Consider the following 24,369-nt stretch of genomic DNA (forward strand, 5'->3'; position numbering starts at 1 on the left):
CAGAGGCACAAAGATAGTGAAGATGGGGACATTATAGCACATTGTATCTATAGGGTTTTTAAGTTTAGGGATTTTGCATTTTAGGCATTTTGATTTTAGGGATTTTATAATTTAGGAATTTTGTTGTTTCTGCATTTTGATTTTCTGGATTTTACACATTAGGGATCTTTCTGGATTCAAGATTCTGTCTCATGGTATTAGGGATTTTGAGTTTAGGAATTTTGATATAGACCCAATTTTTAATAGGATGTAATCAATTTACAGAAATGTGTAAGAAATTCTGTTAATATTATATTAAAGGGACACTGAACCCAAATGTTTTCTTTCGTGATTCAGATAGAGCATGACATTTTAAGCAACTTTATAATGTACTCCTATTATAAAATTTTCTTCATTATCTTGGTATCTTTATTTGAAATGCAAGAATGTAAGTTTATATGCCGGCCCATTTTTGGTGAACAACCTGGGATGCTCTTGCTGATTGGTGGATAAATTCATCCACCAATAAAAAAGTGCTTTCCAGAGTGCTGAACCAAAAAAAAAAAGCTTAGATGCCTTCTTTTTCAAATAAAGATGGCAAGAAAACGAAGAAAAATTGATAATAGGAGTAAATTAGAAAGTTGCTTAAAATTGAATGCTCTATCTGAATCACGAAAGAAAAAAAATTTGGGTTCAGTGTCCCTTTAAGCATAGAATAATAATATAAAACATATAATAATAGCTAATTACTACATTCTTGCAATAATTTATTTAATCTTATTTAGAAAAAAAATCCATAGTTTGCATCAAACATAAATATTGTGCACTTTAATTTTTATTATACTGTTTACCATTTTAAATATCTGGCAATCATCTTTACGTCCCTACTGAGATTGACACGTGAAATGTTAAGAGAATATTACTTCTCCACATGACTAGCTGAACATTAGGCGAGCCCATGAAAAGTGTCATATATGTGCAGCCACCAATCAGCAGCTAGCTCCCAGTAGGGCATTGCTGTTCCTGAGCATGAACATTGTAATTTTGTCTATACTTGAACTTGTTTGGTTTAGCAGCAATTGGTACAGTATATATATTTAAAAAAAAGAATGCAGTGTACCTCCTTGCAGCCTGGACTTCTCATCTTGCTTGTGTACCCCGTAGAGAAGTGACAGAGACATTTCGGACAGATATCGCAGCTTGTTCATGGTCTCGTTAGTGGCCCATTCAGGTTGAGTTAAATTGTGAATTTTCTACAAAATAGAAAGCACAACACAAAAAAAAGGTGTAAACTAATACATACATTTCTGTTGAGGAACGGAAGGTATTTAGTATTCGAGACTGAAGAATGATAAAGATAAAATTAATCTCGTCAAAAAGGTCCAGATGAACCTCAAACATTATTTAAGAGAAATTGCTCAGAAGCCTAGCTAATCTAACAGCTATGTTTTATGTTTGTACTATACTATAAGAAAAATTATCCCAACCTTTCAGACTTTGATGGCAAGAGGCTAAAGAAACCCTTCTAGAGAGAATTAAGATGATATTTCTGGCAAGAATATACTAATATCTCTGAAACATGTATAGGAACCTACTTTTGGATGCAAGTCCCAGGATTAGTTCACTGGATTGTGGATACAATTGTGTCCTTTGCTCGGAACCACCTGGTTTTGGGTGGGTCAAGAACAAGCATCCAAGAATGGTGGGTATTTTTTAGAGTTAGGGGATGATGTGATGGGGTATTAAGTGACTTGACAGGAATATATTTTATTAGGGTATAGTGGCAGATCAAGCTAACTATTTAGAGAGGTTGCTATTCTGGGGGAAAGGCGGTTTATTCATTAAAGCAGGCAATGCATTAAGCTATTCAGTTGGATAGAGTGTTATATAATTGAAGGCAACATTGTGGTGGTCTGATATATGGAGGGTTAATTTATTAGATTGACATTGAAGGGATGCAGCCTTTTTCACCACTTACAGTTACAACAGCTAATTATTATATTTATGAAGAGCCAGCTTCCATCATCTCCCCTCTTATGACTATCATGTATCAGGAAACTAATTTAAATTAATTTGAAACCTAAGAGGAATTTAATATTCATTAGTGTTAAGTATCAACAACACACGGTCTTTGGTCTTAACACAGTGATTTTGATGGCTCTATGAGAATACACCTCCAGATCTTTAAATAACAATTATGTTTTAACCTGGGATTGAATAACTAGATAAACAAATCAATAAAAGATGCATTAACAATTAAATATTCCACTTCCCCCTTCAGAACCAGTATAATATTCTGACAACTGTAAAGCGAACATTTTTTCCCTGTGTATAAATATATAGGGTACAAATAAAGGACAGAAATCTATAAGTTTCCACAAATGCATTCTATTCCTATAACTAATGCAATAAAATCTGATTAATCACTGTCACTGTTTTTACTATGAATATTGCAGGTATTTTTTGAGATCCTAGGAACAGGAAGACAGATACCTGTTTAAAGATTTAGGGCCAGATTACAAGTAGAGCGCTAATTAACACTCCCACTCGAGCATTAATTGCGCTAAAAGTAAAGCGTATGAGTTGAAAGTAAACTGTTTTCACTCTTGTGCGCGCAAAAAGACAAACTTACAATATCGTGTGAGCGTTCATGTATTCCCCCAAAGAAGTCAATGGAGAAATAAAAGTGGGAAAAAACCCTAGCACCCCACTCTCACGCAAACCTGATCGCATGTTTTCATGTGTGCTAACCCGACATTAAAATATGAATATTTCACGTTCTAATGTTCTGCACATAGCAGAATAGGTTATATTTATTCAAATATTAATATTTCACATTCCAATGCTCTGCACATAGCAGAATATGTTCTACTAGTCCTAAAGCCCATGTACAAGGGCCATTTTTGCAGTACAGTGGTTCCACCCCTTGCTTTCTCTCTATCCCCCCTCTATTTTGCTCTCTCTGTCCCCTCTCTTTTGCTCTCCCCCCCTCTCTTCTGCTCTCTCTCTCCCCCTCTCTCTATTTTGCTCTCTCTCTCCCCCTTCTCTTTTGATCTCTCTCCCCCCCTCTCTTTTGCTCTATCTCCCCCTCTCTTTTCCTCCCTCTCTTTTGTGCTCTCCCCCCTCTTTTGCTCTCTCTCTCTCCCCCTCTCTTTTGCTCTCTCTCTCTCACTTTTGCTCTCTCTCTCCCTCACTTTTACTCTCTCTCTCCCTCACTTTTGCTCTCTCTCTCCCTCTCTTTTGCTCTCTCTCTCCCCCTTTCTTTTGCTCTCTCCACCACTGTTTTGCGGTCTCCCCCCCCCCTCTTTTGATCTCTTTCAGCCCTCTCTTTTGCTGTCTCTCTCCCCGTCTCTTTTGCTCTTTCTCTCCCCTCTCTTTTGCTCTCTCTAACCCCCCTCTTTCAATCTCTCTCCCCTTTTTTTTGCTCTCTCTCCACTCTATTTTGCTGTCTCTCTCCCTCTCTTTTGCTCTCTCTATCCCCCTCTTTTGCTCTCTCTATGCCACCCCTTTTGCTCTCTCTCTCCCCTCTCTTTTGCTCTCTCTCTCCCCCTCTCTTTTGTTCTCTCTATCCCCCCTCTTTTGCTCTCTCTATCCCCCATCTTTTGCTCTCTCTCTCTTCCCCCTCTCTTTTGCTCTCTCTATCCCCCTCTTTTGCTCTCTCTATCCCCCCTCTTTTGCTCTCTCTATCCCCCATCTTTTGCTCTCTCTCTCTCTCCCCCTCTCTTTTGCTCTCTCTCCCCCCCCCATCTTTTGCTCAATCTCTCTCTCCCCCCTCTCTTTTGCTCTCTCTATCCCCCTCTTTTGCTCTCTCTATTCCCCCATATTTTGCTCTCTCTCTCTCTCTCCCCTCCCTTTTGCTCTCTCTAACCCCTCTTTTACTCTCTCCCCCCTTTTTTGCTCTCTCCCCTCTCTCTTTTGCTGTCTCTCTCCCCCCTCTTTTGCTCTCTCTATCCCGCTCTTTTGCTCTCTTTCTTCCCCCTCTCTTTTGCTCTCTCTCTCTCTCCCCTCTCTTTTGCTCTCTCTATCCCCCCTCTTTTGCTCTCTCTCCCCCTTTCTTTTATTCTCTCCCCCCTCTCTTTTGTTGTCTCTATCCCCCTCTTTTGCTGTCTCTATCCCCCTCTTTTGCTCTCTCTCTCCCCTTTCTTTTGCTCTATTTCCCCCCCTCTTTTGCTGTTTCTCTCCCTTTCCTTTGCTGTCTCTCTACCCCTCTCTTTTGCTCTCTCTCTCCCCTCTCTTTTGCTCTCTCTCTTTCCCTCTCTCTTTTGCGCTCTCTCCCCTCTCTTATGTGCTCTCCCCCTCTCTTTTGCTCTCTCTCTCCCCCTCTCTTTTGCTCTCTCTATCTCTCCCCTCTCATTTGCACTCTCTCCCCCTATCTTCCCCCCTCTTTTCCCCCTCTTTTTTGTGCTCTCCCCCCTCTCTTTTGCTCACTCTCCCCCCTTTCTCCCCCCTCTCTTTTGCTGTTTCTCTCCCTCTATTTTGCTCTCTCTATCTCCCCTCTTTTGCTGTCTCTCTCCCCTTACTTTTGCTCTTCCTCCCCCGTCTCTTTTGCTGTCTCTATCCCCCCTCTTTTGCTCTCACTCTACCCCCCCTCTTTTGAGCTCTCTCTTTCAAGGCTGCACGGCCCTGCTCATGTCACACCCGACCCCGCCAGCGTCATGCCCGACCCCACCCCCTGTCACGCACGGTCGGCCCCAGATGCCAGGAGGCTAGTCTGTTGAAGGCCAGGTGTGTTTGTCCTCACGCATTCTCTAGGATTTATTAAAAAATATATATTTCTACATATATATGATGACATTTTTGTACAATATGTATCTGTACCTATATATATATATATATATATATTGACCATATTGCCCCTTTAAAAAGGGACACATATAAAAATACATATGTCAGGGCTGTTGTCAGTGCTGTTTAAAGAAATGTGTTGTATAAGATCCCTGACATACATATTTTTCATATGTGTCTCTTTTTGAAGTGGCAATATGGTCACTATATATATATATATATATATATATATATATATATATATATATATATATATATATATATATATATATATATATATACAGGGAGTGCAGAATTATTAGGCAAATGAGTATTTTGACCACATCATCCTCTTTATGCATGTTGTCTTACTCTAAGCTGTATAGGCTCGAAAGCCTACTACCAATTAAGCATATTAGGTGATGTGCATCTCTGTAATGAGAAGGGGTGTGGTCTAATGACATCAACACCCTATATCAGGTGTGCATAATTATTAGGCAACTTCCTTTCCTTTGGCAAAATGGGTCAAAAGAAGGACTTGACAGGCTCAGAAAAGTCAAAAATAGTGAGATATCTTGCAGAGGGATGCAGCACTCTTAAAATTGCAAAGCTTCTGAAGCGTGATCATCGAACAATCAAGCGTTTCATTCAAAATAGTCAACAGGGTCGCAAGAAGAGTGTGGAAAAACCAAGGCGCAAAATAACTGCCCATGAACTGAGAAAAGTCAAGCGTGCAGCTGCCAAGATGCCACTTGCCACCAGTTTGGCCATATTTCAGAGCAGCAACATCACTGGAGTGCCCAAAAGCACAAGGTGTGCAATACTCAGAGACATGGCCAAGGTAAGAAAGGCTGAAAGACGACCACCACTGAACAAGACACACAAGCTGAAACGTGAAGACTGGGCCAAGAAATATCTCAAGACTGATTTTTCTAAGGTTTTGTGGACTGATGAAATGAGAGTGAGTCTTGATGGGCCAGATGGATGGGCCCGTGGCTGGATTGGTAAAGGGCAGAGAGCTCCAGTCCGACTCAGACGCCAGCAAGGTGGAGGTGGAGTACTGGTTTGGGCTGGTATCATCAAAGATGAGCTTGTGGGGCCTTTTCGGGTTGAGGATGGAGTCAAGCTCAACTCCCAGTCCTACTGCCAGTTTCTGGAAGACATCTTCTTCAAGCAGTGGTACAGGAAGAAGTCTGCATCCTTCAAGAAAAACATGATTTTCATGCAGGACAATGCTCCATCACACGCGTCCAAGTACTCCACAGCGTGGCTGGCAAGAAAGGATATAAAAGAAGAAAATCTAATGACATGGCCTCCTTGTTCACCTGATCTGAACCCCATTGAGAACCTGTGGTCCATCATCAAATGTGAGATTTACAAGGAGGGAAAACAGTACACCTCTCTGAACAGTGTCTGGGAGGCTGTGGTTGCTGCTGCACGCAATGTTGATGGTGAACAGATCAAAACACTGACAGAATCCATGGATGGCAGGCTTTTGAGTGTCCTTGCAAAGAAAGGTGGCTATATTGGTCACTGATTTGTTTTTGTTTTGTTTTTGAATGTCAGAAATGTATATTTGTGAATGTTGAGATGTTATATTGGTTTCACTGGTAAAAATAAATAATTGAAATGGGTATATATATTTGTTTTTTGTTAAGTTGCCTAATAATTATGCACAGTAATAGTCACCTGCACACACAGATATCCCCCTAAAATAGCTATAACTAAAAACAAACTAAAAACTACTTCCAAAACTATTCAGCTTTGATATTAATGAGTTTTTTGGGTTCATTGAGAACATGGTTGTTGTTCAATAATAAAATTAATCCTCAAAAATACAACTTGCCTAATAATTCTGCACTCCCTGTATATACACAGAATATATATATATATATATATATATATATATATATATATATATATATATATATATATATATATATATATATATATATATATATATATATGATTATATATAGGTATAGATATATACAAATATAAATAGGAATATCTATTTAAAATACGTACTTAGAACATATTCGGCTATGTAAAGAACATTGGAATGTGAACTATTTACAGTAAACATATAGTTAAAACCTTTATTAAAAATGAATATTGCGTAAATATTTTTTTCACCTGTTTTCATCTACCTAACTGCAGAGGGCTCCAATGCACTTTTATATACTATATGTCTATATATGTATACATATGTATTTGTGTTTATATGTGTATACATGTCTGTAAATACATATATACACATATAAATACCTATGTACACATATATAGACATATATATATATATATCTACATACATATACATCTTTAGACGTGTATATGTATGTCTATGTTTAAGCTCTTTGCCTGTCTTTTTTTTCTCTCTAACATTTGAGATCTCATATCTCTGAGCACTTTTCATTTTTGTGTGCAATATATTAAAATAATTTGTATTAGATGTTATTATGAGTGTAACTATACTTTGTAATGTATTTTTTATGTGTTTTGTGCATTTTTTTAAGTTGAAATCTTTTTTTATTAACATATTAAGAAGATATAACAGGTGACATTCAATTAACATATTCTTCAGTTTCACTATCTCAGTTACTAAATTACTAATTTAGTGGACATAAATAATCTTACAAAATATACACTTTTCAAGATGTGTGTCCCAGTATTCCACTTATGAAGATAGCCAGATGTAATTAATCACATTTTAAATAAATCGAAGCTAACATACACTTAGTTCTGCAATTCTACGATTAAACATACCTATTGGACAGTATATTCAAAAGTCTGTTTTATAGATATGACACCAGTAGGGTAAAGAAGAAAAGAAGAAAGATTAGAGAGGTAGGAGAAAGGAAAAAAGAAAGGGGAAAGAAGATAAGAAAATCCTCGCACTTGTCTCTCTGCCGTCGAATACCCCAGATCGGCAATAAAAAAAATAGTGTACCTATGGCTGGATGGGTTTTGTGCATTTTTTAGTTTCGCAAAAGAGTTAACCAGAGTACTGAAGTCACTGTAATCATTATAGCATAAATGACTGCAGATAATATTGACTTGCCATTAACATCAAAATTAACTTTACTGCATGGAAATGTAAAGCTGTTTAAAGGGACATGAAACACAATTTCTTTCTTTCATGATTTACAAAGAGCATGCAATTTTAAACAGCTTTCCAATTTACTTTAATTATTTCATTTGCTTCATTCTCTTAATATCCTTTGTTGAAATGCATATCTAGATCTGCTCAGTAGCTGTTGATTGGTGGCTGTACATAGAAACCTTTTGTGATTGGCTCACCCATGTGCATTGGTATTTCTGCAACAAGGCATATCTAAAGAATGAAGCAAATTAGATAATAGAAGTAAATTGTAAAGTTGTTTAATATTGTATTCTCTATCTGAATCATGAACATTTTTTGGGGGGGTTTCATGTCCCTTTAACCAAAATTTAGATTCAATGAGATCTACAAGTAATATGCATGCACTTGCCTGAAGAGAAAGATAATTCAGAGCAGTCTATGCTTTCAAAAATGATTTTACTCCAGAAGACACACCCAGCGCAACACAACACATGATCATTACAGGAACTAGAATTGTCAGGGTTAATAGACCTTTTAAGGAGTAAGATGCTGAAACAGAGCAGCAGGAGAAAACCCTTCTGAAATAAGTTCTGACCAAACACAAGATGTTAAAGTAATACTGCAACCTCAACAAGTCTGGGTAAAGAGCAGGGCCGGCTCAACCATGGGACCAAGTGGGTCCAACAGACCCAGGCAGAACTTGACAAGAGGCAGCACTTCAGTGCCTGAGCCAGTTACTGTCAGACCCAGGCCACCCCTGTCCTCCTTCTCTGTGGGGAAAGTCACAGGCTCCCAACAGCATTAGTCTCATCATGCACAAAGACATAGAAAAGTCAGATGTGACATTCAAGGTGGGACAAGTTCTTTAACTATCTTTCTACTTATTGCACAACTGTGACAGGCAGGTTTAGTAAGGTAGTGGCCAGGCTAGTAGACTTATATGCTAATCGATAATGTTACTACTGGGGGGAGCTTTATTTCATTCTCTGACCCAGGCAGCACAGTATCTTGAGCCAGCCCTGGTAGAGAGGATATTAGAATAATGCAAAGAGAAGAAAGGAAGATATTATTGCTAGGAGAATGTGATGTAGAATTCCAACATATTCTGAAGTGAGATTTCTTTATTATTTTACCTGTATCCACAGACCAAATGTTCCAAATCATATTAGTGACAACATCTGCTGCAGGACAGTTGCTTGTGGATATGAACTATACATACTTTAAAAATGGGGGATCTTTGTACCACAAAATTGACTTAAGTGGGTGCTAATTATTATATATAAAGAACAAAATTCCACAGTGAGTATTTGCCCTCCCAGCATTTATGCATATAGTGCTAAAGACACGTGCACACTCTTGAGTCTACCAGACAATGCTTTTATGGAAAGGAGTTCAGTACCAACAAAATAAACCAAGAGAAAGAGGTCAATTGAAATAATAATAATAAAACAGCAAATTGCACAGTGTTTTTTTAAACTGTTTTGTCTATCTACATCATAAAAGTTTAATTTGGACTTCCATATCCCTTTACTAATAAAAAGATTATGCTGATTCTAGGCCAGATTACAGGCGGCACAATATTTAGTGCGCATATTACAAGTTGAAAGTAAACTTCAGTACTTCAGATATTGCAACCGTGTTAAATTCCTCTCCCCATAGACTTTAAAGGAGCCTGCCTGCGCATGAACCTGACATGCATTACACCAACTTCGCTAACCCGAAGGTAGTTATGAATATTTACATTCCAATGTCCTTCACATAGAAAATAATTTCCTATTTATTCTTAAATATATATTTGGAGACATTTGAATTACCCATTGAGAAAGGTGCCAGTCCGTTACTGAAACATCTGGTGGTATTTGTGCAGTGATTTAATGATGTGATGAGATGTGAATAAACTATATCATTCTCAAAACCGGTGAGTGCAGCGTTTTATTCTGAAAATGATAAAGGATATTTGTCTATATATATATATATATATATATATACATATATATATATATATATATATCGATTTTTTAAAAATCTATGTATACATACATATATATATATATACATACAAAGAGAGAAGCGCTCTACCAGGAACGTACAACAGCTCAGTGGCTTGTTCTATGGCGATTTACCACCCGGAAGCAGCCTCTTTTAGACCAGTGTGCTTTTCACAGAGGAAAACTTTCCTGAAGTATATCAGTCTGATCCCGCCAAGTAAGGTCAGTCCAGCCCGAAATACCAGGCAATTCTCCTCTGAACAAGGAACATGACAACCCCAGACGATCGTTTCGGCCTCCTATGGGCCTCGTCAGTGAGGTGCAGCCACATTCCTCTAAGCACACTGAGCAAGGAGTCCACGTCTGGTTTCCCCCATCACCCATAGGGAGATTTCCCCAGGGTCATAATAATTTGCATACAAAGAGAGAAGCGCTCTACCAGGAACGAACAACAGCTCAGTGGCTTGTTCTATGGTGATTTACCACCCGGAAGCAGCCTCTTTTAGACCAGTGTGCTTTTCACAGAAGAAAACTTTCCTGAAGTATATCAGTCTGATCCCGCCAAGTAAGGTCAGTCCAGCCCCGAAATACCAGGCAATTCTCCTCTGAACAAGGAACATGACAACCCCAGACGATCGTTTCGGCCTCCTATGGGCCTCGTCAGTGAGGTGCAGCCACATTCCTCTAAGCACACTGAGCAAGGAGTCCACGTCTGGTTTCCCCCATCACCCATAGGGAGACTTCCCCAGGGTCATAATAATTTGCATACAAAGAGAGAAGCGCTCTACCAGGAACGAACAACAGCTCAGTGGCTTGTTCTATGGCGATTTTCCAACCCGGAAGCAGCCTCTTTTAGACCAGTGTGCTTTTCACAGAAGAAAACTTTCCTGAAGTATATCAGTCTGATCCCGCCAAGTAAGGTCAGTCCAGCCCCGAAATACCAGGCAATTCTCCTCTGAACAAGGAACATGACAAAAGAAAAGGGGTTTAATATAGGCGCTGCCCAAAATACAAATTAGAGTGCAATATCTAACCGTTTGTATCCTGTATCCCAGGTAAGATTTTTATCTATATAGAGGCAATATCCCTCCTATTTTGTAGGCCTATTATTAGTGCATACAATGGTTAATCAAACATAAATGAGACATATGAGTCATGTATATATAATAAAATATGTCTTACAACTCCTATTGACAGAACTGTAGCAGAAAGTGTCCGTTATTATACACAAGTTATAAGTTCTCTGTAGCAAAGTTCTCTTTAGTAGTTCTCAGTGTATATAGGCTGCTCCTTAACAAAGTCCCATCACGAACTTCCAAAAAGCTAAGAAAAAACAAAGAAGAAACAGAAGCGCCCACCGCATCTAAGTGCAGATTAAACGTATGATTTAATATAATAAAATTGACATTAGAATAACACTCACAATGTTAAAAAACAAATACAGGCCTTGTATAAAAACTTTGAAGATGTCACTGGTTATGTAGTGTCCCGCTGCGATCCTTCCAAAATAGAGACTCCACGTCTCAGCTAGATGGGGGTGTGTAAACCGTTGGACCAATCAGGTGTGTCCTTGGCCGGGGGCTGGAACGCTACGGGTAGTAGCGTGGTGCTGTGCAAAGCCGACCCCGATGTTGGTAGAGAACTTCCTCCAAGATGGATTCCGAGTTTCAGCTGTAGTAATCCTTGTCCTTAGGTGATGTTTTTAGAACACGTTAGTGCTACAAATAGTTAGGTCCTCAGCCCACTTAGTGTCTGTATATACGTGACCAGCACTAATAGCGGCCTCACCGGCACCTACAATTGCACACTATGTGCAAATACTATAAAGGTATACACAAGTAGTAACAAGAAGTAACACTGGGTAGTGATGTTCTAGTCCCTCAGCCCACTTAGTGTTTAACAATTGTATATGAAAAGACACTAACAGTGGCCTCACAGGAACTGAATTTGAACTATGTTATTGCACACTATGTGCGCTCACTCGACGTACGTGACAACCCCAGACGATCGTTTCGGCCTCCTATGGGCCTCATCAGTGAGGTGCAGCCACATTCCTCTAAGCACACTGAGCAAGGAGTCCACGTCTGGTTTCCCCCATCACCCATAGGGAGACTTCCCCAGGGTCATAATAATTTGCATACAAAGAGAGAAGCGCTCTACCAGGAATGAACAACAGCTCAGTGGCTTGTTCTATGGCGATTTACCACCCGGAAGCAGCCTCTTTTAGACCAGTGTGCTTTTCACAGAAGAAAACTTTCCTGAAGTATATCAGTCTGATCCCGCCAAGTAAGGTCAGTCCAGCCCCGAAATACCAGGCAATTCTCCTCTGAACAAGGAACATGACAACCCCAGACGATCGTTTCGGCCTCCTATGGGCCTCGTCAGTGAGGTGCAGCCACATTCCTCTAAGCACACTGAGCAAGGAGTCCACGTCTGGTTTCCCCCATCACCCATAGGGAGACTTCCCCAGGGTCATAATAATTTGCATACAAAGAGAGAAGCGCTCTACCAGGAACGAACAACAGCTCAGTGGCTTGTTCTATGGCGATTTACCACCCGGAAGCAGCCTCTTTTAGACCAGTGTGATTTTCACAGAAGAAAACTTTCCTGAAGTATATCAGTCTGATCCCGCCAAGTAAGGTCAGTCCAGCCCCGAAATACCAGGCAATTCTCCTCTGAACAAGGAACATGACAACCCCAGACGATCGTTTCGGCCTCCTATGGGCCTCGTCAGTGAGGTGCAGCCACATTCCTCTAAGCACACTGAGCAAGGAGTCCACGTCTGGTTTCCCCCATCACCCATAGGGAGACTTCCCCAGGGTCATAATAATTTGCATACAAAGAGAGAAGCGCTCTACCAGGAACGAACAACAGCTCAGTGGCTTGTTCTATGGCGATTTACCACCCGGAAGCAGCCTCTTTTAGACCAGTGTGCTTTTCACAGAAGAAAACTTTCCTGAAGTATATCAGTCTGATCCCGCCAAGTAAGGTCAGTCCAGCCCCGAAATACCAGGCAATTCTCCTCTGAACAAGGAACATGACAACCCCAGACGATCGTTTCGGCCTCCTATGGGCCTCGTCAGTGAGGTGCAGCCACATTCCTCTAAGCACACTGAGCAAGGAGTCCACGTCTGGTTTCCCCCATCACCCATAGGGAGACTTCCCCAGGGTCATAATAATTTGCATACAAAGAGTGAAGCGCTCTACCATATATATATATATATATATAAAAATATGTATAGGTATATATATATATATATATATATATATATATATATATATATATATATACAGTAAATATATATAGGAATATATATTTAAAAATACATAGAACATTTCCCCCTATGTAAAGTACATTGGAGTGTAAAATATTTACAGTACATACACTGTAAAACAAATTATTAAATATTAAAATGTATTAAAAATAATTCTTCATACTTTAAGGTATTTCAGTGGAAAGGGGCTCCAAAGAATATATACATATGTATATATGTGTATACTTGTGTTTATATGTGTATACATGTATATACATACATAAATACACATATCAACACATATCTATAAATGTATACACACATATACATACACATATTTAGACAAATATATGTACTGTATGCATATATCCATTATAGCCCTTTCCGTTTAAATACCTTGTCATATACATTTTAACCCTTATAAAAAAAAAATGTAATGTTTATATGATAATGTTTTTGATCAGATAGTGTAAATATAAGTGTAGCACTTTATTTTAATGTATTTATGTTGTGTTTGGTGGGGCTTTTAATTTATCCCTAACCCTTTATGCAGACTTCAGTCATGCTACCTAATGAGGGGCCGGGCAAATTTTGTTTACTCTTGTGTGGTCAAGTTTAGTTTCAACTTGTAATATGAGCGTTAGCGCGCCACTTGCAATCTAGCACTCTGTGAAGTCAGCTAAAAGAAAATTGATCATATTTCATATTGTGAAATAGTTAACTTGATGAATCAGGAAAAATAGATATTCTGTGTAGTACATAATAAAAAGAAACTGAAATACCACCTTTTTTTTTTAACATACTATTACCTATAAAAAATCGAATTCATTAAATGGGTTGAATCATTACTCTACATGTGTTGCTCGCAGTTAAGGTAGGAGATGAAAGTTTACTTTAATGCTTTATTTAAATAGGTGCAATGTGTTTACCTCACAAAACAAAGCATCATATGTTGTCCAGACAAGTTGATTTAATTCCTTGAGGCTGAAGCCAGTATATTTTGATATTTGTTGTAAAAAGTCCTGTGTGGAAATAAGTAAAAAAGGTTATTTCACAGATGATATATAGGGGCCTATCTATCAAGCTCCGAATGGAGCTTGATGCCCCGTGTTTCTGGCGAGCCTGCAGGCTCGCCAGAAACAGCAGTTATGAAGCAGCGGTCACAAAGACCGCTGCTCCATAAATCGAATGTAGAAAGGGGAGTGCTGCTGCAGTATGCTTCCCCCGGGTAGAGAGAAGAGGGGTAGAGCAGACCAACTCAAGAAAAAAGGGGTGTGTGGAGCCAACCAGAAAAAGCGGAGGACTACCGCAAAAGCAAATAAGGAAAAGGCGGATGGCTGCTGAGCAACAGTGAAAAGGTTATTTATTCCAATAAAAATACACATATTAGTTAACAAAGTCACAACAAACAATGGAAGGGAACAGCGATCTTACATGTTTCACGCACACTTGCGCTTATGATTAAGCTCTATGATTAAGCGCAAGTGTGCGTGAAACATGTAAGATCGCTGTTCCCTTCTATTGTTTGTTGTGACTTTGTTCACTAATATGTGTATTTTTTATTGAAATAAATAACCTTTTCACTGTTGCTCAGCAGCCATCCGCCTTTTCCTTAACCGCTGCTCCATAACCTGTCCGCCTGCTCTGAGCAGGCGGACAGACATCGCCGGAAATCAACCCGATCGAGTACGATAGGGTTGATTGACACCCCCCTGCTTGTGGCCCATTGGCCGCGAGTCTGCAGGGTACAGCGTTGCACCAGCAGCTCTTGTGAGCTGCTGGTGCAATGCTGAATACGGCGAGCGTATTGCTCACCGTATTCAGCGAGGTCTGGCAGACCTGATCCGCACTGTCGGATCAGGTCCGCCAGACCTTGATAAATAGAGGCCATAATCTTTAAAAGACTTTAAGGCCTCTATTTATCAAGGTCTGGCGGACCTGATCCGGCAGTGCGGATCAGGTCAGCCAGACCTCGCTGAATACGGCAAGCAATACGCTAGCTGTATTCAGCATTGCACCAGCAGCTCACAAGAGCTGCTGGTGTAACGCTGCCCCCTGCAGACTCGCGGCCAATGGGCCGCCAGCAGGGGGGTGTCAATCAACCCGATCGTACTCGATCGGGTTGATTTCCGGTGATGTCTGTCCGCTTGCTCAGAGCAGGCGGACAGGTTATGGAGCAGCATTCTTTGTGACCGCTGCTTCATAACTGCTGTTTCTGGCGAGCCTGCAGGCTCGCCAGAAACACGAGGCATCAAGCTCCATTCGGAGCTTGATAGATAGGCCCCTAAGGCTCAATATAGCCTTATGTGACTGCTGAGAAACTTTATTTAACACATCATGGATATACTATAACTATGTATAACTTTGCATAGTTGATATTTATGTAAATATTAAATACAATTTAATAATAAGTCTAATACTAATCATCTACAGTAAATATAATTTTAGGTATCCACAAATTAACAGTCATACAATTGTATTTGTAGATATTTTGTAATTTACCTTATATGGTTTAACAAGACGGTGGTATCTCTCTGAGCTGAAGGTTTCTTTTTGAAGTTGTTCATAACGTGGACAATTATAGAATGGCATTAGTAGCAACTGAAAAAAACAGGCAAGGTATAAAAACCTTAATTTACTCATTCATTTGTTTTTTTAGTTCATATTGCTTCAACACATAAAATTATTAATTAATGATAATATACAGTAATTTTATTTATGCTTTAGACTATTTAAGTCATTTGTAATCTATAAAGTTGTAGACAGATTATTTTTCACACTTTTATATTCTTTATATATTTGAGTGCAAAAAAAGTTTTAAATGAGCAGTATGGTGGCTATTCATTTGAATATGAATAATACAGTTTAAATCATACTTGGGGAAGGACAAATAGATTGTGATATTGTAAAGTTGATAATGTTGTAATGATATATCTAAGATAGATGTGAAAACATCAATAAAGAAATAAATTATGTACATGCATCAGAATCTAAGCTAGCAGATAGATAAATTGATAGATAGGGACATAACAAACTGACAAGACATTAAACCTAGCAGGATTTTTTGGACTCAACTATTTGTAAGAACAAGAGAGAAAATTCCCACATTGTACTATTCCTACATTATACTATTTCCCTTGTGTGTTGTGTACTTAGATGCCTAATTCTAAAAAGATTTTGGGGAAAAAAAAGGGTGTACGTACTTTATCCAAAGACCGAGGTACTGTATGTACTGGTATTGGCTGCCATGTAATGTTAGGATTCCAGATTTGATCACCAGAAGGGGGGAACAAACCAGCAAGATTTGCCTGTGCGCTCATGAGAGTGCGGTCCATATCTGTGCTTCTGACATAAACCTGTGAGTAAATCGCAAACAACCATCATTTCTGTAATCTTATGATAACTGTCCATAATAAAAGTGATTATACTTGATGATAATATTATCCCTAGCTAACATAAAACCATATACTCGCCTTCTGACACACTTCCACTACCAATGCTGGCTGAAAAGCTAGCAGAGAAACTGGTACTTTATGTATATGCAACATGTCAGTCAAGTGAAGAAACTGCAATTTAGTAATGCTGGGACACAAGAGAGAGAGAAAGAGAGAGAGAGAGAAAGAAAGAAAGAGAGAGATAAAGAGAGGGAGAGAAAAAGTGAAAAAGAGAAAGAGAGAGAGTTTCTTGTGCTCATTAAAAACATTTTGTCAGAGTGTCACACGGTAACAAAACACATCGGTGCCCACAGAAGAAAATCATACATACATGTAACTTGAAGCCCATACGTGTGTTTTAAAAAGAATAGCCTCTTCTGCATATATCTTCTATTACAATAAGATAAAGTCAGAGGCATAACTAGAAACCACAGGGCCCAGGTGCAAGAATCTAAGAAGGGTACCCCCCCAACCACCCCAAAACAAAAAGTGAATTTGATACATACCTTCTTCTTTTTTTTTTTTTTTACATTTAACACAGAAAAAAATGTCTGCAAAAGGAGGTACCCTGTGCCCACAGTCTGTGAGATGGTCTGACCCCCTATTACTGTATATAGTGACACTGTTTAACCCACCAGTACTGTATATAGTGAGTCAGTGATACAGTCTGTAATCTGCCGGTGAGATGGCTGGCCTGACCCTACCCACCCCAGTACTTTATAAAGTGACCAAAGTAGTCTGTGACATGGTCAGGCCCCCCCATACTGTATATAGTGGTACTGTATAGACTGACACTGTTAACCCCCCGGCCCCCCCCATGCTGTAGTAACAAGGTCTGTAATTTGCTGGTTCCACAAACATAGACACACACACATACATACATAAATACACACACAGTCACATACATACATACACACACACACACACACCCACACACACGCATAAATACACACACAGTCACATACATACATACACATACATACATACACACACACACACACATACATGCATAAATACACACACACACACACACACACACATACACACACACATACATGCATAAATACACACACACACACACATACATGCATAAATACACACACACATACACACATACACACACATACATGCATAAATACACACACACACACACATACATGCATAAATACACACACAGTCACATACATACATACATACACACATACACACACCAGTGACGTGCAGTGACGTCAGAGACTAGTGAGGCAGTGGCTAGGATACGCCTTCATTCTTTAGATATCCTTTGTTGAAATAGCAATGCACATGGGTGAGCCAATCACATGAGGTATCTATGTGCAGCCACCAATCAGCAGCTACTGAGCATATTTAGATATGATTTTCAACAAAGGACATCAAAAGAATGAAGACAATTAGATATTAGATGTAAATTGGAAAGTTATTTAAATTTGCATATGGGTTTCATATGGGTTTCATGTCCCTTTAAATGGTGTCTTGGAAAACTGGTCAACTTAGTAAACATCTGATTTTAGTCTAAAAGGATTGTAACAGAAACTCTTGCCAGATAACACAATGCTTGCTCTGATTATGAGATCTAGAAATCCATGCCCATTAAAATATGTTTAAAACATACTTTTTACTTTAATGCTGCAAATTATGCTTATAGATTCTTTCATTACATAAGGGATGAGAGAGTCAGAGGGGGAGGAAGAGAGACAGAGAGAGAAAGAGACCATGGGGAGAACAACACATAAGGAGAGAGATGGATAGATTGACACACACACACACACACAAGGGGGGGGGGGGGAGAGGGACCACTGCATTTTAAAGTAATAAAACAGCAGAGCTACAGAGAGTTCAGAAAGTAAGACTATACATTAGTACAGAGGCAAGCTGCTAAGTTAGTGGGTGTAAAGTTTGAGTAAACAAAATACAAAAACGACCCTGCTGTAAAAGAGTAAACAAACACTAAACCACATTCATTAAATTATAATTTTCACTAACAGAATCCCTTTTTAGTAAAATCTTACTTCAATAAGATGTGGCTAAAACAGTGTTCTCTGTGCCTCTCTCTTCCTGCTCTGTAAGGATTCAGGAAGTGACAGTGGCACATTCCACTGCACTTAGAGGGGAAGAACAGAACTCTCTTTTTCACTTTAGCAAAGCTAGCAGGTTCACAGGACAGCAACAAAATATATGAAAGTTGTTTTTTTTCCGTTTTTTGTTTTGTTTTATATGATTTAACATCCAGCCCCAACCCTATGTTCCACTTACTAATGCCTCTTGCTGGATTGGTTCAGCCCAAATAGGACTGCCTCAAATAAGCAGTTAATGGGCCATGCAATGATCTTAACCACTTGCATCCAGTAGGTGGTGCAGCATGTTGTGTAATGGTGGGCAGACCTGCTTGTGCCTCTGCATTGCACAACATATAGCTGTGAGAGAAAAAAATGCTGGGGAAAAAAAATACTATTTTTTTTTAAAGCCAATAAAAAAAAATATATTTTTGCCCATATGAGAGGTGAAGCACTGCCTCACCTGCCTCTAGTGACTGCACATCACTGACACACACACACACACATACATGCATAAATACACACACAGTCACACACACACACACATACATGCATAAATACACACACACATACACACATACATGCATAAATACACACACACACATACATGCATAAATACACACACAGTCACATACATACATACACACATACACACACACATACATGCATAAATACACACACAGTCACATACATACATACACACATACATGCATAAATACACACACACACACACACACACACATACATGCATAAATACACACACATACACACACACATACATGCATAAATACACACACAGTCACATACATACATAAACACACACACATACATGCATAAATACACACACACACACACACACACACACATGCATAAATACACACACAGTCACATACATACATACACACATACACACACACATACATGCATAAATACACACACACACACACACACATACATGCATAAATACACACACACACATACATGCATAAATACACACACATACACACACACATACACACACACACATACATGCATAAATACACACACACATACATGCATAAATACACACACAGTCACATACATACATACACATACATACATACACACACACACATACATGCATAAATACACACACAGTCACATACATACATACACACACACACACATACATACATACACACACACATACACACATACATGCATAAATACACACACAGTCACATACATACATACATACACATATATACATACACACACACATAAACACCAATGGGTAAAACAGAAACACTAACCCCTGTAGTCAGAGACACTAGTGAAGCATCATGTCACACTCACATGATATCAGTGCAGGCAGTGGCATGTCAACGTTTTTTATTGTAAAAAAAAAAAAATATATATATTTTTTTAAGATGGGCCCACACCCTTGGGGCCCAGCTGACTACACAGCCGGGACTGGATGGAGATACTGCCAAGAGAGAACGGACCCTGTTTTTGCCACTGAGAGCTATCTGAGCAGCTTGTGAGGGTTCAGCAGGCACAGCTTGCACTTTTTAAGTGCTTTAAAATTGTGAGTATTATGTGAATAACTTTTAATCATCACCAGACAACAGTGATAGTGCACCATTGTGGCGCCTTCTCTTTTTCATCTAATATTACACATCCCATCTACTTGCATCATCGTTGCGTGCTCCCTTTGGGGTTCAGCTTGTGAACATTAGCGCAGTGTTGCTGAACTCTGCCTGTTTCACTACTATGTTTGCTTTAACCCCTATATTGCTGGACTGCTTAACTGTTGATGAACTCTGCCTGCTTGACTATTCTGCTTTCCTTAAACTCTGCATTGCTGGATTGCTTAACTGTTGATGAACTCTGCCTGTTTGACTACTCTGCTTGCCTTAACCTCAGCATTGCTGGATTGCTTAACTGTTGATGAACTCTGTCAGCCTGACCATTCTATTGGTTTACCCCTGAACTGTTATACTGCTGGATATCCTTTTGTCGCAGATTCCTGCTTGTTCCTGGTCCTTCTATTGGTTTACCCCTGAACTGCCATACTGCTGGATTACCTTCCTGTTGCCGCTTAGTACTGCCCTGTCTGCTGTGAGTACTACTTACCTCATTTTACAAACTCTCTCTCTGCTCTGGGATATTTCCTATCATTTCATTTGCCGCCAGGATAAGAAGACTACTGGCCGAGTTTGGTCTGATAGTGGAATATCCCACAAGCATTACACTAATCTTTTATTTTTCATCTGTTAATGTCCAAGAAATAGCTATATTTATACCTGAACAAACAATAATATCTCATAGAAAGTTATTTTCTATGTATTTGTTATACAAAAAACTGATATATGATATTTCACATAAGTTAATGTGTATTTGTATTTCTAGAAATTATGATATGCCTATCTCATCTTTTTTTGTTTTTTAAAATGGATTATTAATGCAAGAATTTGTACATATATCTTCGCACATACTTGTGTATATATATATATATATATATATATATACATATATATATATATATATATATATATATTCACATGTTACGTCAGAAATCTTTTGCAAACAAATTTACATGTCCCTAAATTCCTTTTTTTGTTCTAAACAATGTTGTCTTTCATATCTCTGTGTTTGTTTCTACCACTATATGTATATAGTATTATTGTCAGGGTTTTTTCCCTGCTTTGTTTGTGATGTGTGTGATGCTGCTCATTTCCTGCATGCATTCTTATGGCCAGACTGTTGTACATCATTCGTGTGTGAGACAGGTTGCAGTCTAAGAATTGTGATGTTATCACTTATTATTTAAAGGGCCTCTGTTCAGTATGCTTTGCCCTTGCGTTGTCTCAGACCTGTTTGTGAGTTCCTGTGTATTACCTGGCTGTCTGATGTCCCTCCTGGTTCCTGACTCGGCTCGTCTGACTACTCGCTTTGGCTCCTGACTCAGCTTGTCTGACTAACAGCTCTGGCTTTGACTCCTGGCTTGTTATTTGACTTGTGGACTTTTTATTATTTCTTTGTTATTAATAAAGGTGTGATTATTTTGCACTTCTCGTCTCAGTCTGATTCCTAGAACCCTGACATTACGCAAGGGCCATGAATCCTGATGGTGCTAATAATCCACCTTTACCTACCATCATTTCCAGGTTGGATAAACAGGATCACTGCTTGGATCAATTTGCACTAGCCCTGTAAACCCTGCTGACTCGCACTGCACATTTGGACCAGAGTGGCCCACAAGTTATGGCTGCTCCTGATTCCGCTGCTGCACCTAGTCCTACCAGGAGCATGTCCGGTTTTGCACCTCTACCTCAGCGATATGGAGGCGATCCTATTCAGTGCAGAGGGTTTTTGAACCAGGTTGGCATTTACTTTGAGATGTTACCTCAGGCGTTTCCCTCTGACAGAGCTGAGGTGGGATTTCTCATCTCGTTACTCTCTGACACAGCTCTTGCCTGGGCTAATCCCTTGTGGGAGACTAATAAACCTGTGATTTCAAATTACCCTGAATTTGTGGCCTCCTTTCGAAGGGTATTTGATGTTCCAGCTTGCTCCTCCTCTGATGCTAAATGACTCATGTCCATTCAGCAAGGTACGAGATCTGTTGCTCAGTACGCCATTGAGTTCCGTAACTTTGCCACAGAGGTAGGTTGGAACAATGAAGCCCTTGTTGCCGCCTTCTTTTATGGGCTCTCTGATATGATTAAAGACCTTGAGGCATTGGTGTCTTTTTTGATCCTAATTGACATCAGACTCAGAGAGAGGCCCTCTTTCAAGGAGCACTTGTGGAAGCCTCCTGTTCCGTTGTCTCCTACATGTTCATTCCCACCCATGCCTCCCTCTCCTCCCATGCCTCCTGGTCCCAAATCACCAGGTACTGCTGAGCCGATGCAGTTGGGATTCATGCTTCTCTCCATGGTGGAGAGGGCCTTTAGGAGTAGGGAGGGGCTCTGCCTCTATTGTGGGTTACATGGCCACTTTTTAAAGTCTTGTCCTACACGGCCGGGAAATGCTCGCACCTAAGGTCCTGTCGGGGGCAGACCTTGGGTGGTTTATCCTTGTCCCTGGAACCGCTAAAGGAGAAAACTTTGGTCACAGTTGTCCTTTCCTGGGTGGACTCCTCCATAGTCACCCAGGCTCTTGTTGACTCCAGTGCTTCGGGCTATTTCATTAACAGTGCTTTTGTATCAAAGCACTCCATTCCTGTATTGCCTCAGTCCGTTCCGCTTGCTATTGAGGCCATTGATGTCAGGTCCCTTCAGCCCGCACTCGTTACTTACGAAACCGCTCCGTTATCCATGGCTGTTGGGGCTCTCCATTTTGAAACCCTCCAGTACCAGATGATTAACTCTCCGCATTATCCGGTTGTTCTGGGTTATCCCTGGCTCCAAAAGCAAAATCCCAGTTTTGACTGGCGCAGGTCCGAAATTTTGTTATGGTCTCCGCAATGTATTTCCACTTGTCTTCGGAAACCAGTCAAAGTCTTGTGCACTTCTTCGTTATCTCAATTGCCAGAGGAGTACTGAGAGTTTCTAGATATTTTTGACAAGGTTTGTGCCGGTACGTTGCCTCCTCACCGGCCATACGATTGTGCCATAGACCTGCAACCCAGAGCCATTCCTCCTCAGGGCCGGGTTTACCCTCTGTTTTTTTGCGGAGAATTGTGCTATTGAGGAGTATATTGCCGATGCTCTGTCGTGGGGGATCATCTGCAAATCCTGCTCTCCTGCACGTGCTGGCTTCCTCTTTGTGAAGAAAAAGGGTGGCGAGTTAAGACCATGCATCGATTATAGGGGTCTTAATCGTCTTACCATTAAGAATGCTTACCCTATTCCGCTCATTATGGAACTCTTTGACCGCCTCAAGGGAGCTACGGACTTTTCTAAACTTGATTTAAGAGGAGCGTACAATCTCGTTAGGATTAAGGAGGGCCACGAATGGAAAACAGCATTTAACACCAGGAGCGGGCATTATGAATATCTTGTAATGCCCTTTGGCCTATGTAATGCTCCTGCTGTTTTTCAGGAATTTATTAATGATGTCCTACGAGATATGTTGCAACAGTGTGTTGTGGTGTACTTAGACGACATCCTCATACACTCACCTACACTTGAGGCTCATCATTCTGATGTCACATGGGTACTTCAGAGACTACGTGAGAATAGCCTGTATTGTAAACTTGAGAAATGTGTATTCTATCAGACTCAAGTAACCTTCCTAGGTTATGTGATCTTCGTTGCAGGGTTCTCCATGGATTCTGACAAGTTGTCTGCAGTTCTGCAGTGGCCTCACTCAGTTGGTCTTCGCTCTATTCAACGTTTTTTGGGCTTCACCAATTACTATAGAAAGTTAATTAAAAACTTTTCTTCCTTGGTCAAACCTATCACAGACTTGACCCGTAAAGAGAATGATCCACTCCATTCGTCACCTATTGCCATTAAGGCCTTTGATAGTCTTAAGACTGCCTTTGCTGCTGCTCCAGTACTGGCTCATCCTAACCGTGTCCTGCCTTTCGTTCTTGAGGTCGATGCGTCTGAGACTGGAGTAGGTGCCCTCTTGTCTCAACGTCCTAAGCCTGATGGTTCCTTGCACCTGTGCGGTTTCTTCTCTAAGATATTGTCTCCAGTGGAGTGCAATTATGAAATTGGCAACAGGGAATTACTGGCCATAATTTTGGCACTCAAGGAATGGAGCCATCTTCTCAAGGGTACTAGTGTACCAGTGCTCATTCTTACTGACCACAAGAATTTAACTTATCTATCTGAAGCAAAATGTTTGTTGCCCCGACAGGCC

At 39.9% G+C, this 24,369-nt stretch overlaps 1 protein-coding gene and 1 long non-coding RNA gene across 4 annotated transcripts in view; one reads left to right on the forward strand and one right to left on the reverse strand.

Moving 5' to 3' along the window:
* Window positions 1–24,369, reverse strand: part of ACP3 (acid phosphatase 3) — a 156,007-nt gene that overhangs the window by 70,790 nt on the left and 60,848 nt on the right. For both annotated transcript variants that reach the window (XM_053714294.1, XM_053714293.1), the window contains exons 4-7: window positions 16,271–16,423; window positions 15,570–15,668; window positions 13,997–14,089; window positions 1,100–1,232 (exon numbers count right to left, since the gene is read on the reverse strand). In XM_053714294.1, the coding sequence (XP_053570269.1) occupies window positions 1,100–1,232; window positions 13,997–14,089; window positions 15,570–15,668; window positions 16,271–16,423 (478 nt within the window). The remainder of the gene's footprint in view (window positions 1–1,099; window positions 1,233–13,996; window positions 14,090–15,569; window positions 15,669–16,270; window positions 16,424–24,369) is intronic.
* The window catches only part of LOC128660447 (uncharacterized), a 75,428-nt gene continuing 71,181 nt past the window's right edge, over window positions 20,123–24,369 (forward strand). The window contains exons 1-2 of one of the 2 annotated variants that reach the window (XR_008402532.1): window positions 20,123–20,140; window positions 20,578–20,673. This is a non-coding gene — a long non-coding RNA (uncharacterized LOC128660447). Of the gene's footprint in view, window positions 20,141–20,577; window positions 20,674–24,369 lie in introns of those variants that run through there. The other variant, XR_008402533.1, reaches the window with a different exon arrangement.

This window comes from Bombina bombina, chromosome 5, assembly GCF_027579735.1.
Source record: "Bombina bombina isolate aBomBom1 chromosome 5, aBomBom1.pri, whole genome shotgun sequence".
In the NCBI taxonomy this organism is placed as follows: Eukaryota; Metazoa; Chordata; class Amphibia; order Anura; family Bombinatoridae; genus Bombina; species Bombina bombina.